The sequence below is a fragment of the Lissotriton vulgaris genome, chromosome 3_1 (assembly GCF_964263255.1).
Source record: "Lissotriton vulgaris chromosome 3_1, aLisVul1.2, whole genome shotgun sequence".
Classification (NCBI taxonomy): domain Eukaryota; kingdom Metazoa; phylum Chordata; class Amphibia; order Caudata; family Salamandridae; genus Lissotriton; species Lissotriton vulgaris.
Genome location: NC_141689.1, coordinates 1,210,226,930 through 1,210,248,599, shown reverse-complemented (window position 1 = coordinate 1,210,248,599; position 21,670 = coordinate 1,210,226,930). Strand labels below are relative to the sequence as shown.

At 42.9% G+C, this 21,670-nt stretch overlaps 1 protein-coding gene across 4 annotated transcripts in view; it reads right to left on the bottom strand.

Annotated features, from left to right (window-relative positions):
- Positions 1–21,670, bottom strand: part of CLTA (clathrin light chain A) — a 137,392-nt gene that overhangs the window by 92,980 nt on the left and 22,742 nt on the right. For 3 of the 4 annotated variants that reach the window (XM_086961667.1, XM_086961668.1, XM_086961669.1), the window contains exon 2: positions 779–816. In XM_086961667.1, coding sequence (XP_086817793.1) covers positions 779–816 — 38 coding nt within the window. Of the gene's footprint in view, positions 1–778; positions 817–13,715; positions 14,005–21,670 lie in introns of those variants that run through there. The other variant, XM_086961670.1, reaches the window with a different exon arrangement.

Here is a 21,670-nt window from a genome sequence, read left to right as displayed (position 1 = left end):
GCTATCAATTGTTACCCGCTTGCATGATGCTCCATCCTAGGAAGTTAATAAAGGGTGCACATGTTTGAATGACACGTGTATTGAGATACATAGGGAGTCGAGAAAGGTTGCCTTATCGAACCTTCTTTCCAACAGTCATGCTAATGCTGGGTAAGACAACTTGAAGCACACAAATGTAGATTCACTACAAGTGGTGAAAAAGGAGATTCTCGTTATTGAAGAATGGGGACAATACAATTTGGATTTCACGTGTTGTAAATGGATTTTAGCATACTGTTCTTTGTTATGGACCGAAGAATAAGTCAAAGAGATAACTGAAAATCGACAGATTATGGCGCGTCTATCTTCATTTTGTTTCATATTGATTAAGTTAAATGCACATAGTACCTTAACATATAACTGGACCTGGAGACTCCTATTTTTATGAATAAACTGGGGAAAAATGTTATTAGGGAATCTTTGGCACAATGCAAAACGTGTGCCCTCCACAGATAATACCATATGCACTGCTTGAGTAAATACAATTAATTAGAACAGCTTTACTATTATATGATAACATGAAGAAATGGTTTCCAAACAAATATGTAGTGGAACATCTGACGAATAAATAAAGAAGAAAGTGTCAAAGTGCAAAACATTTACTAGATAATCATAATCAAAATAAATCTCTCTTCTCTGAAGAATGCTGAAATAATTATCAGATATGGGGAAAGAAGCTCAATAAGACATTGAAGCCCCATTTAAACAGAGTTGTCTATATTATTTCAGTACTAATTACCTGGTAGAAGTCCCCATTCATAAATCCGTCAATGGCATCTGTAAGAAGAAATAAATAAATGTTAGCTCCCAGAAGCTTGTATAAACAAACCAGCATCAAACAAGCTATGCTCTATTCAGATCTCTGTACTGGGGCGAATATATGAGATTGTTCTGCATTCTGTCCATCAATTATTTTTGCGCCTATTCAGACCTTGGGCATACCCATACACACCCCAAAGGGCTACAAGCAGCCATGCTCCTTAAAAACACAATAAATACAATTGCCCCACTAATTATTCAAATGCATTTCTTGTGTCTTCCATTTTAAGTAAGCAAAGCCTTCATATACAGACACTCTGAAGCACTGATATATAACAAGATGTACCCCGGCACTCCTAAAGTTTAGAAATCAAGTTTAAGACATTATTTGGTCAAGACTACTGTAGCAAAAAATCTACTTTAGCACAGGAAAACACCAGAGATATTACTTATCAAAAATGTTCATAGATTTATTCCTTACAAAATTCAAGCTTTGCTAACAGCGTTTAACAGTATTTTATAGGACTGAACCCACTAATGGTTCTGACACATGGTTACAGAAGAAGAAGAAGGTGTTATGCTATGAGATGGTGGTTGTTCACCAGTAGATTCCCGGACTATTATAGTCAGGCGATACGGACGCACTTGGGTCCACGGCTATGGACAGTTGCTCTAAAAACGCTGGGCTTATCACAGCTTTCCCAAATAGCCGGGAGTTACAACAAATACAACTATCTATTGAGATGTTTCGCCAGTAACACCTACAACACGGGCCTATAATAGTCCGTATACAAGACGTGAATTACATTTGAAATACTTATTTGGCTGTACTGTCCACAATCTGACTGAAGTGACCCAAGTCGTAACGGATGGTATTCGGAACCTTCAGAGCTCATTTTGAAATTGAATTCATTTTGCTACAGGAATCTACTGGCGAACAACCACCATCTCATAGCATAACACTTTCTTCAGAGCATTGAGGAAGTCACGGATGTGACGAAACATGTTGGCTGTTCTCAAATTTTCTTACAAGGACTGGATTACGCTATTACAAAATAAGACATCTTATTCTGTAACCATGTGTGAGAACTATTAGTAGTTTCAGTTCTATAAAATACTGTTAAAAACACTTTTAGCAAACCTTGACTTTTGTATGGAATAAATCTATGAACATTTTTGATAAGTAATATCTCTGGTGTTTTTCTGTGCCAAACTAAAAACTTTTAGCTACAGTACATTCAAGCTTTGATGAAACACTGAAAATATTCCTCCTGGAACTACTACAATTTACCCTCCTGCACAGCTATTTTAGATAGAAAGATGATTGGTATTTACAAAAGGCTGGAACTTCAATGGGCAATTGTGCTCCCCCTCGTACGCAAACATTTTTATGAACCAGTTTGAGGAAGAGCATATCTTGTCGAAACCCACATGGAAAAAGCACATAAAAATGTTCCTGAGGTTTATAGAGGACATCTTCATTCTCTGGAATGGTTCTATCATCAAGCTTGAAAACGAACTCAATGAACTAAACCAATTTGACAGTACAATACAGTTCACCTATGAGGTTCAGACACAATCAATAACATACCTTGACGTAAGAATCACCAAAACTGGCACAGGCTTCACAAGTGATTTATTTAGAAAAGAAACCGACAGAAACACGTTGCATTATGGGAGCTCCCATCAACCAGCATTAAAACAGCATTTACCCTACACTCAACTATTGAGAATAAAGAGGATCATTTCAGACCCAATGATAAGCACCGAACGAACAGAAAAGATGATTCAACGATTCAGACAAAGGGCATATCCGGTAGAAATCTTGCAACAAGCAACAAATCGTTGCCAACAGATTACAAGGGAAGAATCGCTGGCATGGAAAGACAAATCCACACAAGATCGCATAACCATTGTACCTAAATTCTCTACACTGTGTCAGAAGTACAAAAAAATCATCAAGAAGCATTGGTCAATATGGACACTTGAAATCCGGTTCAACAACATATTCGATCAATCGCCCATCTTCGCATATACACGAGGAAAATATGTAGGGGAAATAATCAAACAACCCATCAATCAGTCCACCCCAAGAACCTACAAAGGCACGGTCCCATGCTGGAACTGTAACAATTGCAATAACGTTATAACTGGATCGAATTTAACACTTCCAATTAAAGGACACACCATCAAGCTGAAAGTAAACGCTACATGTGACTCAACCAATATCATCTACCTACTGAAATGTCCCTGTGAGAAGGTATACGTTGGCCAAATGGAGAGAAAACTGAAAATTTGGATTAATAAGAACGAAATAACTGAAGTCCACTGTAGCACAACATTTTATTGAAGAACACAACATTTGGCAATTCAAATTTTGCATCCTGGAGACAATCAAAACAAGCATTGGCATAGCCAATAGGTCTCGCCTTTGGGGCCTTTTAAGTACTTAGCCATGCAACACTTGATGTTGTTGCACCCAGGATATTGTGATGGATAACTAAACACTTGTAAGGTCCCAAAGGCAAGACCTATTGGCTATGCCAATGCTGGTTATCTCTATGTCATTAGTCATCCATGTCAGATACTAGCCACATATCTACACCAAATGTCTTACAGGTGGTGACAGTAGTAAACTAATTCATATTTTTTTAACCAATGCTGCTTACCTGTTGAGGAAAGTTATGCATGTAAGTAAGTAGTGGCTGTGAAATCAGTTGGTTGTATTCTATCATGTCAAGAACTATTCCACAAATCTGATTCCATTGACCTCACCGTTGTCTATATTTTTTGGACAAACAATTTCAGTAACTTTGCTGGTAGATGACAACAAAAAATGTTGTCTGGTTTTTATTAGATAGGTTGCTAAACGAAGGGCTTGTAGAAAAGAAAGTTTGTTTCTGCATGGTGTCAATAGGCTCTAAAGAAACTGTTGCAATGAGTCGGTAGGACAACGTAGGAGGGTCATACTAGTCCAGGAGGGGAAATACTACATTACGCTGTGAGGTGACTAGTCCAGCTGGTGACAATGTTTGAAAGCTTGGTTACATCACTTTAAAGTGGATTTGACAACATGCCTGGCTCTTTGCATTTTCAAACTGCCAGGGCCAATGTTGGTGCCAGAGTGAGTCCAGGAGGCTGAGCGTGTAACACAGGCCTGATGCCTGCTGACTTCACTCAGTCAGGAGCCACCCATGCGCCAGGGATGACTTGTGGGCAAGTCCAGGAGCGAGGACACAAGCTCAGGACAAGCTATACTCGCACTGAGCAGAGGCCTCGAGTAGCCTGTCCTCCCTCAAGCAGATTATTGTTGTGACAAAGCATAACTACCCGTAAGTGTAACATGGATTAACAGTGCTAAAATGAAGGCCCTTATTTAGCTTTTCTCTGAATTATTGGTCCGTATAATAATCACTCTGATAAGAAACACAGTACTGCACATTGCAGTTTTTCCGCCAGGTGATTATACTCCTTGATTCAGCGCTCTTCAGGTTGGAGTGTGGCATAACAGCAGTTATTACTTCGACAGGACTGTTAACAGCAGTTACTGCCCTACCAGAATGATGAAATGTTTACTTTCAACAAGGAGTTTCTCCAAGTGAAAGTCTTTGTAATATCTCCTTTCTTACAGGGCCCTCAGGGTCCAATTTGTTATGGGACAGATTTTTTCGGTACCCCGGAATCGGTTATTCAATCAGGCCGGTGGAGTACTGTCTGTTTCCAGGGCCACTCGTAATTAGAGACTCACTCTGAGCTCAGGAGGAAAAAAGGCACGGAAATTGAATACTGGTTCTTTTAGATGGTCTATGCCAGGGAGAAAACAATAGTTTATATTTTGATTTTAAAAAGGTACTAGGCAGTTTTTTTAAGTCTACAGCGCAGAGCTGCTTGCCAAGTTTGTAAGTTCAGACATGTTACACTAAAATGTCCTTTTTATGCGCTGTTGTCTGTGTTTTATCACGTCCCACTTATCAATGTTTCAAAAACAGAAATCGTGAATAGTGGGCACCCGTAGAATAAAGTGTTCATTTTATTATAACTCATTGACCCCTTGGCCCCGTTACTCTGCCAGGTGTCCCTCAGGAGCGAGTGATGTATACAGCTGACACATTACGAGCCCTGCGTCCTAAAACCACCCTGCCCTGTTACCACACGGTTACGGAAGGTAAGATCTTTTCGACCTGTCCACACTGCAATCCGGTCCCTCCCCCTAAAAGCACTACACCGGCTCTGAAAGCCGGGCTTCTCAATTGCCGTTCCCTTCCGAAACACGCCACCGAAATAAACCTCCTAATCCATGATCACGATTACGACCTAATGTTCCTTACAGAGACATGGCTCTCGGATTGCACTGATCCGGATGTCGTCGTAGCTCTTCCCACAGGCTATCTCTGCCAAACGTTAAATAGACCTAAAGGGAGGGGAGGCGGGATAGCCATAATCCACAGGCAACGATACGTCTGTAGGATGACAAACGCTGACATTGAGGACTGTGAGTGCGGCCAGTTTTCCATCCAAATCACTCCAGCCCTCACTGTAGCGGGGCTTCTGACCTATCGTCCCCCTGGGGCCCCTGGCAATTTCCCCAACTCCTTAGTTGAAGCCATTTCTCAACTAGCCTCCTCCACCTCAAACTTCCTGTTATTAGGTGATCTTAATCTCCACTTCCTTGACCCAACGGATCGTGTGGCCGTAGACATTAGACATGACCTTACAGCCTTAGAGGTAGGTCTGATGAACAACGAGCCCACCCACGAGAAGGGCCATCTATTGGATCCCATCTTTTCCAATATTCCTACGATGACCACCGATCCTCCGGTGACCCTCCCATGGACTGACCATTTCCTGGTCCCCTTTTTCTGGGAAACTCCCAGGTCTAATTACTCTATCCCTAAAACCCAGGTTACTGATCGCCAATGGCATAAATTGTCATTGGATATTTGGGCCCGTTCTCTGACCGAGTCCACTCCTAAGCTTTCCTCGGACCCAAATCTGGCCGATAAACAATTCAGTGACTGGATTACGTCGTCTCTGGACACTCTGCTTCCAAAAGTTACCACTTTTAAGCAACCAAAAAAGATATCCCCTGCTCCGTGGTATACTCCAGAGCTTAAAACCTTACGGCAAGAATGTAAAAAGACCGAACGCTCATGGAGACGTGAGAAAAACAGGAGCGAACAAAAAAATCTACTCCATCTCTCTTCTCAATTATAAAACCGCTATCCGGACTACCAAAAGCGTGTTCTTCCAGGAGAGGATAGAGAGAGCAGGTGGCTCCGGGAAGGAATCATTCGCTATCCTGAAAGAACTTTCAAAACCACCAGTACAAGATCTTGGACCCCCCTCTGACCCTATAGTCGATCAAGAGAAATGCCAACAACTGGCTAACTTTTTTCAGGACAAAATCCGATTAATCCTGGATTCAATTCCTCCCTTGCACCCGAAGGAAGAAACCGTTTCTCCACATTCGACTTCTCCCACCGGCCTATCCACATGGGGCCAGTTCACCTCAGATGAAGTGCGAACAACGCTTAACTCTATGAAAAGTGGTTCCCCCAGAGATCCTGCTCCTCTTCGGATTCTTAAAGAGGTAGCCCCTTCCATCATCCCCGCCCTCACTCAGTTGATTAATACATCACTTCAACAGGGAGTGGTGCCCCAGAGTTGGAAGAAGGCAGTGGTAAAGGCCCTATTAAAGAAACCCACTCTGGACCCTGATAACCTGGCTAATTATCGGCCCATTTCCTTACTCCCAGGAGTAAGTAAAATTGCGGAAAAACTCGTCAATAAAAAACTTTCCGAGTATCTAGAAGCTAACAACAAGCTAAAAAACTCCCAGACGGGCTTTCGACCAGGACAGGGCACGGACATCGCCCTCCTGGCGGCGGTAGAGGAAGCTAGAACGCTGCTAGATGGTGGAGGATCAGTGGCAGTGATCCTCCTCGACCTTAGTGCAGCGTTCGACACCGTGGACCACCGGCTCCTCATCGAAAGGCTGGCAAAAGTTGGTCTAGAAGGCACAGCCATATCCTGGCTCTCATCCTTCTTGACACAACGATCTTATCAGATCTGGGAGAAAGACGCCCGTTCCTCCGAAATGCCCCTCCAATGTGGTGTGCCTCAGGGCTCCTCCCTGAGCCCTACATTATTTAACATATATATGTCCACATTGGAGGAAGTCATCACCCCTTTCGGAGTGAGTGTCATCAACTACGCTGATGACACACAATTAGTGGTGTCTTTGTCCCACCCTCAACATCAGAAAGCCGATCTTCTTAACTGCCTCACGCAGGTCCATCACTGGATGAATACATCAGCGCTAAAATTAAACGGGGCAAAAACCGAGGTCCTTGTACTCGGCCCAAAAGGAACCTCACTTCCTTTGGACATGTGGCCAACATGTCTAGGTCCTCCCCCAGACCCAAAGACAGAGGTGAAAAGTCTGGGTGTCTGGATCGACTCAGAACTCTCCTTCGCCCCACAAGCAAAAAAGGTCGTAGGGACCTGTTTCGGTCTGCTAAAATCCCTGAGGAAGGTCCTGCCCCTTCTTCCTCCGAAATCGCAAAAACTTTTAGTCCAGGGTCTTATTATTTCAAGACTGGACTATAGTAATGCGATCTATCTGGGTGCACCGGAAGCAACTCTGACTAAATTGCAGAGGATCCAGAATACCGCTGCTCGGATCATTACCAACACCCCGGCCAGATCATCGGCCAAGCCTGCCCTCAAACTCCTGCATTGGCTCCCCATAAGGGAGAGAATTAAATTTAAAGCCCTGTGCTTGGTGCACAAAACCCTGAACAACCAAGGCCCTCCAATTCTCCGAAACTTCATTACCCCTTACAGAGCCACAAGATCCCTTCGCTCTAATGCAGAAAACCTTATCAATGCCCCAAGGTTTAGGAAAGCACGGTCAGGAGGAAGACGGTTCTCGGTCCATGCGGCCCGTCTTTGGAACTCCCTCCCACGAGATCTTCGGCTGGAACCCCAATACCTCCGTTTTAGGAAACGATTAAAGACACATCTTTTCCCCTAGCCCTTATGCTCCTCCCGTAAACTCAGTCCTCAGTCATGTCTCTAAGGTTCCTCAGCGCTGGGATACTTCCGGGTGACTACGCGCTTTATAAAAATAAATAATAATAATAATAATAATAATTGACGACCTGCCTAGGCAACGTGTGCTTTCTGAGTGTGGGCAAATACGTTTTTGTCCCAGACACGCTGTTTCTTCAGTCCTACATTCACTAAATGTCCGAGAGATACTTGTTTTACAAGTCCTAAATTGTAGGACTTGTAAAAGAACTCTCTCTCGCCCACACATGGTCACAGGTATGACAATGGCTGTTTGAACATTTATATGCGACGTCTGGCTGTTTTTAAAATGCTTTTTTAGTAAACCGCAGGGGCGGGATTTACTGACCCATCACTTCAGGGACGAGAGTCTCTCAAAGGAACGTCTTGCGATCAGTAAATCACGTCAAAAATGCCCCTAGCCTGACAGGTACCATTATGCAAGATCAGCTTGTATCTGCTGCCAGTGTCCTGGGGGCCAAACACTTCCGGCCACCCTCTGCAAAATGCCACATTGAAGCGCGATGAAAAGAAGGGCCTGTGTTTGAAGTAGATAAGATACATTAAATCGAGTGTTCATTCAGGCTCCCTCTTGTTGCAGCAGAGCAAACCTCTCCAGTGAACAAGCCCTACAAAAAGGGATATCAAAGTGGGGAGAGGGGTGTAAACTTAGGGGATGCCGATCAAGGATATAGCGGAGAGTGGAGTAATAAGGAGGGAGGGGCAAGAGTTTTTAAGAGTTCCACTCGTCCTCAACTGCAGTCAGTCCCAATCGGAGAGCCTCTGTGTATGGTGAAGAAAGCAGCTGCGGCTGTGGTTGCGCGGGAAAGGTTCAGAGTCCGAGGGGAGCAAACATCTAAAGTCAGTAAGCCCTACAAAAAGGGATATCTGAGTCAGAAGAGGGAAGAGGGGTGTAAACTTAGGGGATGCCGATCAAGGAAAGAGGCGAGAGGAGTAATAAGGAGGGAGGGGCAAGAGTTTTTAAGAGTCCCTCTCGTTCTCAACTGCAATTAGTCCCGACCGGAGAGCCCCTGTGTATGGTGAAGGAAGCAGCTGCAGCTGTGGTTGCGCGGAAAAAGGTTCGGAGTCAGAGGGTGAGCAGCAGAATCAGCGTGCCCGCTTAGCTCCAGCTGCCGTAGACCTTCTCACTGATGTCACTAGAACAAGAGCTCCCAAACCGTATCCCCCCAGCGGCTTCAAAACAGAAGTCTACAGAACGTTCTCTGTTTTTCTGCTGCAGTAGCCCACTTGTTAAAAATGTTACTTTTCAGGGGACATTACTGCGCGTGCATCCCTCGTGTGCTAGGCACGTCATCGAGATTAAAACTAAAAGTGATGGCGATGACGTGCTAAGCACGCAAGGGATGTGCGTGCAGCAATGATTGGAGAGGCGGAGAGAGGCGCGCGTGCTTGTGCACGTAACCGCAAGCTGGTGGCCGGCGGGTAGCACTTTGAAAAGCCCTAACCAAAAGCTGGAGGCCAGCAGGTAGCACTTTGAAAAGCCCCTTACTAAAGACGTGCAAGCAGCGCATGCGCTGCTCTAGGCTCGTCCTAAAAATAGAAGGCTCAACCTAAAAATAGAAGGGAAAAACAATCACACCTATCTCCTACAGCGTGAAAACTATTGGATCGGACTGCTGAATTCACTTAAACCCAACGGGTTAAATGAAAGCATGGAATTTCAATGTTACCTTTAAATAATATGGACTTGATTCTATGACTCAATGAATGAGTATGTACTGATTGACTGGACCTCAAGCCAAAAACTGGACTCTATGACACAATGAATGTGTATGTACTGATTAACGAGCTTACTTTGCTTTATTTCCTTTATCGTTATTCCTTATTCACTATTTAATTTCCTTAATTCTTACAATCGTGTTCGCACGACATTGAAATAGGCGTATGCATTAGTCAAGTAACAGCGTACCGTATTGCACAACGAACAAACACACGATCGGGTTAAAGCACACAAACTCGCATAGTGCACGTCAGTCTACTTTCTACGTTCTTGACCCACTGGGTGTAATTGGGAGTAGTCCGCCATTTGTTTCAAGGTAATAAACAGTTCAGCGCACTCACAGCAAACACACCATCGGAGGAGACGCAATAGATGAACTGAGACGCGATAAACACTTTTCACAAGTAAGTAGGAGAGCACAGCAGTATGCACCCATGGTCAATCTGCTATAGATGAATTTACAGATCTTCTTAACGCTGGCATAAACTTGACATTAGCAGGATATGATAACACTGGGCACTTTTATCGAAGACATTAGGATCAGCATTCACAGGCTATATGCCTAACAGAAACGCGACAAACATCTTTAAAGGCACATAAACGTAGCTATATGCGCACTTTTGTTAAAGCATTTTTGCTAATGTTTGTGAACTTGTGTTAATCTCCAAATAAACAGACTCATGGACACACGTATCATCCACACACTTCTTTAACCAGCAGGATACGGTTATAGAGAAAGACGACCGGCACATATTTTTAAGCGGCATGACACGGGCACAAACGAATATCGGACACCTTGATCATGACATTTAGGACCAACTGAGCATGATATGACCAGATCAGGGCACACGTAGTCACATTAAGCAAAATTATAAAAGCCATACGGATATGCCTATAATTTATTTAGAATAATGATCACATGTGGTCCCTCTTGTATATTAAGCGATAGCTCTATCATTTACAGATTATCCCTTGATAAAGGTCCTATGAACCGAAATGCATTGGGATTTGTGAAATGTCCACTGGGATATGTAGCGTTGAAACTGCAAAAGAATTTAAATCATGAATGAAAAACCACATTACAAAAATCAACGTTATTTACAACTCATGGTTTGAGTTTATTGATTCACGTTGGGAGACCTGAAATTATGTAACCTCATTGTGAGGAAATTAAGCCAGTGCCCTGGGGAAATACACCACCACTCCCCCCCCCCCCCCCCCCCCCATCTGTGGAGATGCGGCTTCATTGGGGAATGTCACATGAAAAACTTGTAATCCCCTTTCTACCTCCCATAAGTGTTAGAAGCACTGCTGTGTTGGCTTGGTTTTTTTACCATACCACACAGCAGACTGGTCAATGAACAAATATGCAATTTAACACGGAATGATGGGTATGCAATGACTGAAGTAGTGTGTTGAGGTGGGTCGCTATTTTACTGTTCAAATCATTTCCTGCTTAAGTACTGCATTTAGTTTTTAGTCTCTTGCAGCATAAGCACTACAAGGCTGTCAGGCATTATGATTGCTAATTTATTTGCAGTGAATTCCTTGCTTGACCAAATGAGGATGCAACGGATCATAAAACTATAATCCTATACGTACTTAAAGGGTGACTTGTTCCCATACTTTATTCTAAATATGTATTCACCTTAACCATTGTTAACAAGAGATCCTGAATAGGCAGGCTAGCAGTCTTCCCACACACAGTATACACCTGCCAGGATTCTTATCACATTAAAAAAAATATTATTTGACATACCAAAACAATAAATTCAGTCTAGTAACAACTAATCTTCCTTTGTGCCAAGGTCAACACCCAGCCAAGTTTAAACAAAAGGCATTATCTAAGGCAGTCTGAGGACTTCAGTGATAAAATCTTCACTGTGGAAGAGAACTTCCAAATGTCTGTGCACGGCATAACACTAGAACAATGTATTGGTCTTATACAGTCCCTTCAATTTTCGATCGGCCTGAGATGTAAAACGACAATCTGAAAATGGGCACAAGTTCTCAGAAGCAATATTAATGAAATATACCCATAACTATTATTCAAATTCCCACAATTCCAACATGGCAAAATGCAGCAAGGTAAAAGTAGTCCCCAGCTGTCCCAAGATAAATGTTTTATTCAAAATAGCCGTTGCCATAGTCCTGATTTGAGAATAAGATAGAAACAAGGTGGTGCACTACTCACATCAATAATGTACTAGGTATTCTAGTTCGAGTACAACCGAATTAAAAAAAAAAAAAAGAAAACACAGTTGTCATCACACTGAATGAGCAGAACTGAACATCCTTGAAACGCAGCAGCCACTAACTCCAAAGGCGAATGGTGAAAAAAAGACTTCCTCAATAGACTAGCTCAGATCTATTGTGAGTCTACAACCATGCAGTGAAAAGAGCAAAGGCACTATTAAATCAATTGGAGCATTGAGGTCCACAACTTAACACGCAAGCTATTTAAAATCTCCTGAGAAGAGACTAAAACAAACTAAGAAGAATATGCAATTAATTATTTATCGGTTTTAAAGACGTATTATTCAAACAAAAATAACCCAGCACTGTCCTCTATTACAACTGTGTTCCACTCGATTCCAACCAATCATGCTTCACACTAATGAGCCTGATCAAGGTACTAGAAAGCGCCACTAAATTGAAAGAATGAGACCTACCAGTGAAACTGTTTATAAGAAAATGTTTCACCGTAATACTGGAAGATTTATTCTTCCTACATGGGAGACTAATCAAACCTCTAATAGCAAGCTATTATCCCTTTTCTTAAGAAGCCATCAAATGGCACCCTAGGATATTGTGGGAGGTCTGATTAAACTCTTACCAAAACACAATAGAACTGTGAATTGAACAACTCTAAAGCAACAGGAATGCAAAATATGGGGTGCTTTGTAAAAATTTTAAACAAACAGTAGATAAAGACAGTCTAGTAGGAATGTGGATTTATTCCTGCAGGAGCCTTAATACATTTAGAAAGGATATTGGTAAATTATTCAAATGTTATGTTTGTAATGTACTCCCATTTCTTTGTTGGAATCTTAATTATCCACGCAAATAGGCAATTGTAGATAGAATATAAATTAAGGCTGCTTTACAATAAACTTCAACCTACTGAATAAAGTTTCACACAATTGCCAGATATTTGTTAATATCGCTGAGGCGTTTTAAATTATATGGTTAAACAAAATGACTTCAATCTGTTTAAAATTGCATTTGCATCATATCCTCAGTAAGAGGCTTACTGCTTCTTAGTTAATATGTTACATCTCCAAGTCATAAAACCCAAAATAACTAAGAACAGGATTAAATATAATCATCTCAAAAGGGATAATTAAGCGCGTCAGCCGCAAATTATATTTTTGTAATCTCGCACTGATTTGGAACCCATGGGAAAGGAATGCCCAATAAAGAACAAAGAAACAGAGTAACTACCAACTAAAAAGAACGGTGGAAACTGATGAAGGCACTCACTGGAATCAGAAACTAATATACACCACTGGGGTTGTCACTCTAAAGACAAACTAGATTTTTGTCTGCGATCGAATTTATGCAACTTGATAGAAGGTTCTCTACCGTCGTTAGCGATGCAACGCTATAACAATGGCAAAATCTTCACAGTACACATATAACCCAACATGCCACACATATGCATTTTTGTCGAAAATAAGTTACTTCATAAAAAGTCAAATCCGAAAACAGAAGATTCCTCAAGTCTCCCAAAATGTGCAAACATAGTGTTCTGAATAACCGTGTCACCTTTGTTGCCTACAAAGGCAAAGCACGGGGCATTAGAGATTAGATTCCAACCACTGACATACAATAGTAAGCACACAGCCCCCAATTCATTTTCCAATGTTATAAATGGGGAAAACAAGCTACAACTTAAATGTTACTGAAAAGGTAAAGCCGTGAGAGGGGTGGGCGGGAGTGGGGGGGGGGGGGCTTGCAGCAACGGAGCACCAGCAGTTTGTAATTTGCTTAAGAAAGTGCACCACATACTGACTCTACTAGCTTATATTGTAATGATAACTATTGTGCACTGCTGTTTCGCCATACATCGAGTAAATTAATTTAACTATTGTGTGAAACGTACCTAAGGTCAACAAAACAAAAAAAAAGGGCAACCTCCAAAAATAAGCCGCGTGCTGATCATGCAAAGTTTAAGTGCCCGACTTTATCTGTTGCTCAGGGGAGGTCGGAGGTCCGTTCTCGGCTGCAGATATATCTAGCCCAGTAATCCCCCGGATAAAGACGACGACGCCAGCATCCAGGCACGGGGGTTGGGAGTGTTATCTACTGCTTTCAGCCGGGCGGAGACAGAGTTCACACATCGCAGCTCTCAGCAGAGCAGATTGGAGGCTCGGGCCTCATTTCATTAGAATGTAAGAGTTGGCAGAAAAGAAAGGAAGCGCAGCCTCTCAAAACAGGAAGTACTATTTCACATCACTAGCAGGCACACTGATGGCAGTGAATTCTGAATATATGCAATTTTAAAACCAATGAAGTTTAGAACAAGACTACATTTCAGAAATGGTCTGTCATTGCTGACCAAATGACATATCTAAATTTGTATACACGTGGAGATATATGTATTATAATGGCGTGAATTATTTTAGCGCAATTTTTGATAATGTGCTGCAATTTTGCAATGATTTTAATTATGGAAAATACAAAAATGCATTAATTCATTTAATTCAGAACCATTCAAACTGGCTATAAAAGAATTAACAGGTAATAGAAACGTTTCAGAAAGGTTCAACACCGGTGGAATAAACTACCAGTGAACAAACATTGCAGTGCAATGTAATCGCATTTAAATAGTGCTACACGCACCAGCACTATCATTAGTAGGAGTCCCACACAGAGACAGGCTTTCTATCTCACAGACGCGGGGTTAGTAACGGTGGGGGATTGCTACCAGGTGGATACATTACTTCCGCTGGGCGAGTTTGTGGTGCAATAGGACTTACCCTCAGGCTAGTTCTTAACAAATGAAGCCCTGACGCACACCTTTGGTGACCTATGACCCAGAAGCAGCGAGGAATGCAGTCTTACAGCTACTACTGCCTCGGCTAGCCACCTGGTGAAATGGCTTTACAGGGCTATGTCGGGCATGGCTCGAAAACCGCTGGTGACCATCAGGGGCAGGTGGAAATAGGGTTTCTCAAAACGAGGTTAAAGTACACAGAATGTTATTATGTTCGTATGACATACCCGACTACCCACAGACTCCAGGTAATTTATGGAGGAGAACCTCAGAAATGCCAGAGATGTGCTTTCCCGGACACAGACTATGGGCATAAGACCCGGAGCCGTCCCCACTTCTGACCCTTTTGGGAAGCGGTGGTGACGCAGTGGTAAGAACTCTTCAGACTGCACCACTGATTGCACCTTGGAAGCCTGCATTTTGGGACTGATGCCCAGGCTTTGTAAACAAAAGGTGAGCTCTAGATTTGTGGAGATAAAACTGGCTCTGGCCAAGAGGCTATAGCCCTGAAGTGGAAAGCCAAGGTTAACCCACGGTTCGTGCTATGGGTGAGGTAGGTTATGGCCCATGCCAGAGCAGAGGAGAGAGCCCTGAGTAGTAAGGATGTCAGAGGAATCCAGAGACAAGCAATTGCAGGACTGTGGTCCGAGATACTGGAGACTTCGGAGCACCCAGGGGAGAGGACAGACCATGAGGAAGCGGCCCGGGGTAATGAGCCTGGGGTGACAGAGAACAAAAATGCTAAGGGCGCTGAGGAGGAGGCAGATGCACACTGAGGGGATGCAAAGGACTGTGCTATCTTAGGGTTGTGCGTTTCGTCCAAGGGATAGAAATTGAACTCCCATCTAGGCCCAGAACTTACACACCTCATCCGCTGCCTCTCCTCCTGCTGTCGAGTAGTTGGGATGGGACATTGCAGACTGGCTCCTCCCTCCCCCCATGACGGATGATCAACGACCAGCCAGGAGGGGTTAGTTTGTGGACTCCTACCCTTAACATACTGGTCCTGACGACGACCCACGAGAAATAATGTTTGGCTGGGTTTTGCTTGTTTAAAGATTGTAATGTACTAACCAATATAGACTCGCTCGTAGATGTTCTATTGCACAGTATTATGGGCTGCATCTAAATTTGGATGAACCTTTAATATATTTGGGTGCACTGACAGGAAAATGTTTGGCTAAATGGACAGACCTAGATCCCTGTGATAAGACAGACATTGTGTGTTGGATGTTGATAACCAGCTCAAATACTATTAATCTGATTTAGGTACTTGATACTACCCTTGGTATGTACGGGAATGGACTGGCTGAGACACCGGGTATCATAACAAGTTTCGGTATAGCCTTTCAATCGTTGACGTGCAGCAATGTTGCTTTTATGATGTCTAATGGGAGGTTGCATTTCTGTATCCATGACTCGTTGCTTTGAAAAGCCAATAAACATATGTTGAGGAGGGAGGGAGCACACTGTCACAAAAACGCAGCACTCAGTTTTGCCCTATGCATCATTTTAAATACAGTGCATGATAAGGGCATCGAGTTGTAAGGAGTGTTCATTTAAAACGAACGATTGGATTAGGTAAAGAAAAGCATTGGCTGAAAACAAGAATCAGGGTGGTCAGCTCCTTGCAAAATTCATAAGATTAAAAGGAAACACTCTTGAATTGCAAGGAAGAGACATTTCAGATGATCAGAAGTTGACTAAATGCATCCTGCAGACGTGGGGAATTTATGTGCAGACAAGTGAATAGATGCATGGAGTTGTTGACCAGGGATTGAATGATTATTTTGTTTTCGGATAGTAATGATCATCTGGGCTGTTCATACAATAATTCATTCATCCAATTCAAATGCTTTAGTTAATTGTTTTACAATGAAAAGTTATATACTACAATTAAGAACTTAATGTTTACAATTTGTGCTCTGGAAGGGTGGAGAGAGAATGTTAAGGGGGGAGGATTCAGAATGAAGAGCTGTAGCCGGATTGCTGTTAGACGTTTGCATAGCTGCTGGAACAAACTCACCTTTAAGTGGAAGCCAATGTGTTTGTGGATTTAATACCCTCCACAAACCTGATATGCGAGTAAAGACAACACAAGTGTATATGCACTATTCTTTTAACAAGGCAAATCAGCCTAGTTTACATAATAACCTCAAACCAACCGTCCAGCAATTAAAATTAGCCATCTCTTTGTTTTTAAACCCTATTTTTAAAATACTCCAATAGCTAGTGAAAAAATAACTTTAAACACGCTAAAAAACAGGCTTGCCGAAGAGAAGAATATGGTACAAAATGTTTGCAACGTCCAAATGATGGAGAAGGATGAAATGGTGGTTTCAAACTCCTAACTATATAAATAATTAATCTGGCACCTTTCTATGCCCCAAGATCGAGTGTGTGCATGAATATACATTCAAACATGAGATTATGCACAGAAGTGCGATTTTAAATCGCGGTTTCTTCGTTTTCAGATGCTCTCAGCGAGAGAAATACACAGCTTTATTTGCCAATCAACAAAACTTGTCAAGTAACAGGCTGCTCGGATCAGCCCACACACCGAGCCCACACAGACACCGAATGTAATATAGTAAGAGCATGCTGCAAAGAGAAAACTGATGCAACCGCGGTCTCCCTTCTAACTGGAATCGGGAGGCAAGGTGGAGTGGGCGAGCACTGGAATTTTCTTGGAAATAGAACTCGAATTTTCCTGCGTCGACACTTCACTATTAATCTCCACATCCCACTATCACCATCCAGAAGACAATGCTTTAAGGTCCTTTTGAATCGAATGGTGTTCTAGTTCAGTTACCAGCTCCTTGCTGGTTTAAGTCAGCTGTTACAAGTTGGCAGGTAAAACTAAACACGTTGATCATTCCCAACTATTGTCACAGAAGAATCCCCAGATTATCACAAAAGAAATCTAGATGCAAAACGTATCACCGAGAAAATAACCATTTTCAACACCAACCTATCTCAAGAAACAACATTTTTGTTTTAGGCACTTTATTTTGTTAAGCTTTCTTTGGGAGTTTTATTACCAGTAACACGACAGTCACCTCTCAGCACTCAAAATGCAAAAATGACAAAACAGAGTGTTATTCTGTTATAGTCAACATCATGTAACAGGGACTTTGGGCTGGGAAGGGATTCATTCTACCTTACAGCTTTCAAATCCCGTCTGGTGTCCCAACAGTGACCAGGTTTTGTAAGGTGAGCTCCATGAGGCCAGGGACACATTCAGATGACGGTCCTCTGGTACAAAGGCCTTCTTTGGATTCTGGTCAACGCGAAAGTGCTGCATCTGTCCAAAGCCAACCGCGGTGGGTGGGGGCGGGGAGACTGGCCTCATCTGGGGCGGGGAGACTGGCCTCATCTACGACGGGAGCTTGGCATGATCCATTAAGTATACAGGTGAGGTGATATCAACTTAGCTAGGTTAGCGGAGTCTGGGAACTCTAGGATTAATTAGTGAGTAAGTAACTGAAGTGGTGTTAGCGGTGTTGCAGGCTATAATAATTAACAGGGGTAAATGACAGTCTGTTTATATAAACCAAAGTGCAGAATGGTCATCTTATGGCATGTAAAATCAGTACCTACATATAACATTTAAAAAAGGGGAAATTAGGAAATTCAAGGACAATGTAAAGACTGAACACATTTATGTACAGAAGGAAATTTAGCTGTCATCTCGTGAGTCCATACAGGGGATGGGGGTACAGGGAAAACAGTGCTACTCTGCCACATCCTGGTTGTGAGCCATTTGCCTTTGGAGCCCTGGAATTCATCCTACTCTGGCACTGCCCCCCTTCTGCACTTGCCTTTTAAGGCAGCGAGGGTAAGCAGCCACAGGCCTCTCAGAGAGGTCGCATGGGAGGGCAATGAACATTTATTTATTTATTTAATTTCTTGTATAGTGCAAGAATCGACCCCGTACGGGGTATCTCCGCGCTTTGCTCGCTAAGAAATACACAACGAGAGGTCTAGTGAACAGACAGTCCAATTATTCTTCTAGGAACAGAATGGTTTTTAACTTTTTCCTGAAGGGGAGGTGATTAGAGATTTGCCTAATGCTAAAGGGCAGATTGTTCCAAAGGGTTGGCCCCACCAAAGAGAAGGCACGGCCACCCTGTCTGGTCTTTTTACACGAGGGGTCTTGATCAGCAATTGGTTACTTGAGCGTAAGGATCTGTCTGGTTTGTAGGGGAGTATTTTTTGACTCAAATAGTTGGGGGCATTTCCGAACAAGCATTTGTGGACAGTGAAACAGATTTTAAATTTGACACGTTGTCGTATCGGTAGCCAATGAAGTTCTCTCAGTAGAGGCTTGGAGGGGGTTCTTGGAGGGGCATTCAGAATCAGTCTTGCTGCCGTATTCTGTACTACCTGTAGGCGGTTTATGGCATCCTCGTTAGCTTGTATCAGGAGTCCGTTACAGTAGTCAAGGCGACTTATTACCATGGTCTGTACAAGGGTCTTTCTGTAGTTATCCGGTAGATAAGGGAAGACTCGTCTCAACAGTCCGATGGTGTGGAAACATGCCCCAGCGATCGCGTTCACATGTTCTTTAAAGGTTAGATTTTGATCTAACTTCACCCCCAGATTCTTTACTGTCAATATTGGGGAGGGTACAGGACCTAGGTCCAGGGGCCACCAATCAGGGGACCATAGTATGGATGCTTTTCCAAAGAGCATTACTTCCGTCTTCCCAACGTTACATTGGAGACGGTTGGAAGCAATCCAATTAGAGATAGCCCTCATTCCTTCGGCAAAATTTTCCCTGACATTGGAGTTGAGAGAATGGAAAGGGTAGAGGAGTTGGGTGTCATCAGCGTAAGACACCGGATTGAATCCATATTTCCTCACAATCTCAGCAAGGGGGGCCACGTACACATTGAACAATGTGGGGCTTAGGCATGAGCCCTGTGGCATCCCCTTAGTAAGGACTCTTTAGGAGGAACGATAGGGTCCCACGCTGACAGATTGTGAGCGCCCGGACAAGAAACTCTCCAACCAAGAAAGGGCCTGTCCTCCAATGCCGACTCCCTTTAAATGGCTCACGAGAATCTTGTGAGACACAGTATCAAAGGCGGCCGACAGGTCTAACAGCACCAGAATCATTGAGCCTCCTCTATCCTGTGACATCTTGATGTTGTCGGTCACGGAGAGGAGTGCTGATTCGGTGCTGTAGTTGGGCCTGAACCCAGATTGTGAATGGTCCAGGCCCCCTGTCGCCTCTATGAAACTGGACAAGTGGGTGTTAACATGATTCTCGGCCAGTTTACTCAGGAGGGGCAGAAGAGAGATAGGGCGGAGATTGGAGAGCTCTTTCCACGGGTAGGTGGAGTTTTTCCGGATAGGATTTACTACTTCCTCTTTCCATTGCTGAGGAAGTTTACCTTCTTTGTAAGAGAGGTTCAAGACTTTTTGGATAACGGGGCAGAGAGCTGTGCTCAGGGTGTTCATCACTCTGGGGGGGAGAAGGTCGAGGGGAGACCCAGTTTTTATATTGTTGAGTAGTGATCTTATGTCATCCACAGTAGCTTCAGGGATGTCAGTGAAAGTTTCAGTGTTAGTCTGAGTGCAAGAGGCACTAAGGGTCTCTATGGTGTTAGGGTGTTTAGTCAAAATTTTATTATAAATGGTATCGATTTTATCTTCAAAGAATTGCGAGATATTATTGCACAACTCTTGAGAGAAAGTGTCAGGGCTTTCACATGCTGAAGGGTTGGTAAAATTTCGGAGAATTTTATATAATTCTCTAGTCGAGTTATCAGCTTCATCAATTTGAGATTGGAGGCTAGTTTTCCTTGCCTTTTTTTTATATTTTTATAGTAGGAGGAGACAGCCTGTTGGTAAAGCTTTTTATTTTCACTGGAATGATTCTTTCTCCATTGTTTTTCTAGCTTTCTGCATTTTTGTTTCTCTGACTTTAACGTTTCAGTGTACCAGGTTTCCTTTTTATTGGTCGATGGCTGTTTGACTAGTTTTTGTGGGGCTAGGAGGTTTATGGTGTCAAGAAGAGTGTTATTAAATTTTGCTAGGGACGACTCGGAATTATCAGAGTCAGTAAAAATCGGTGTTTTCCAAGCTTCTGCGAATGCCTCTGGGGTGATCTTGTGCCAAGGTCTTCGTTTGGTGCTCAATGTAGCAGAAGGGTCAGAAGGTTTGGTTGGTTGCATGATGGAGAATTCCAGCATGCTGTGGTCAGACCAGTGTACGGATCTGGGGGGATGGCAATGAATAAATGGGTTGTTTGAGAAAATAAGATCTAGGGTATGGCCTCCCCTATGGGTAGGGCCGCTGTTCCGCAGATGTAGACCTAGAAGGGCAAGGTCAGCTAGAAGGAGCTTGGTGTCAGTATCCTCTGGTACATCAGCATGGAAATTAAAGTCCCCAAGTAATATGAAGTGTTCTCTGTCCTTCATATGTGGGGCAAGTGCTTCAGTTAAGGTTAGTGAGAAGCCAGTATTAGGACCAAGGGGTCGGTATACTAAGGCTCCTTTCCAATTGTTCTTTGTTCCAGTATTTATTTTGAAGATCATAATCTCCATAGAAGGGAGTAAGGCTTGTTCTATTATTGTAATGTGAAGGCTGTCTTTATATATTATGGCAGTGCCGCCACCTGTTTTTACCGGACGGTCTTGTCTCAGGATTTTGTACCCTAAAGGAATTCCTATCGTAATGGTTGGGACAGTATGTGGCTTTAACCAAGTTTCCGTGAACGTGGTATCCTACTAACGTACACAATTATTTACTGTGCCGTTCAGTGCGTGTCTTAATAAAAATAAAAGTACTTTGATGTTACATCAAGAATAAAATATTACATATACTAATGGGGGTTGAGGACAAGATTCTATGATCTCAACTGTGGGTTCAAGCTAAGTGCCCCAACACGCTTAACGTCCTATCCCGGTTCCTATGGTGCTCCCAATATCTGGTTCTAGCTGGGATAACAGGCAATAGGCAACAAAAGGCAGAAGTGTTAAATCACTAAGCGACCACAGTGTTAAACAAACTTGTAGGTCATTTAATCTGAACAGGAGCAAAAAGAGTTCACG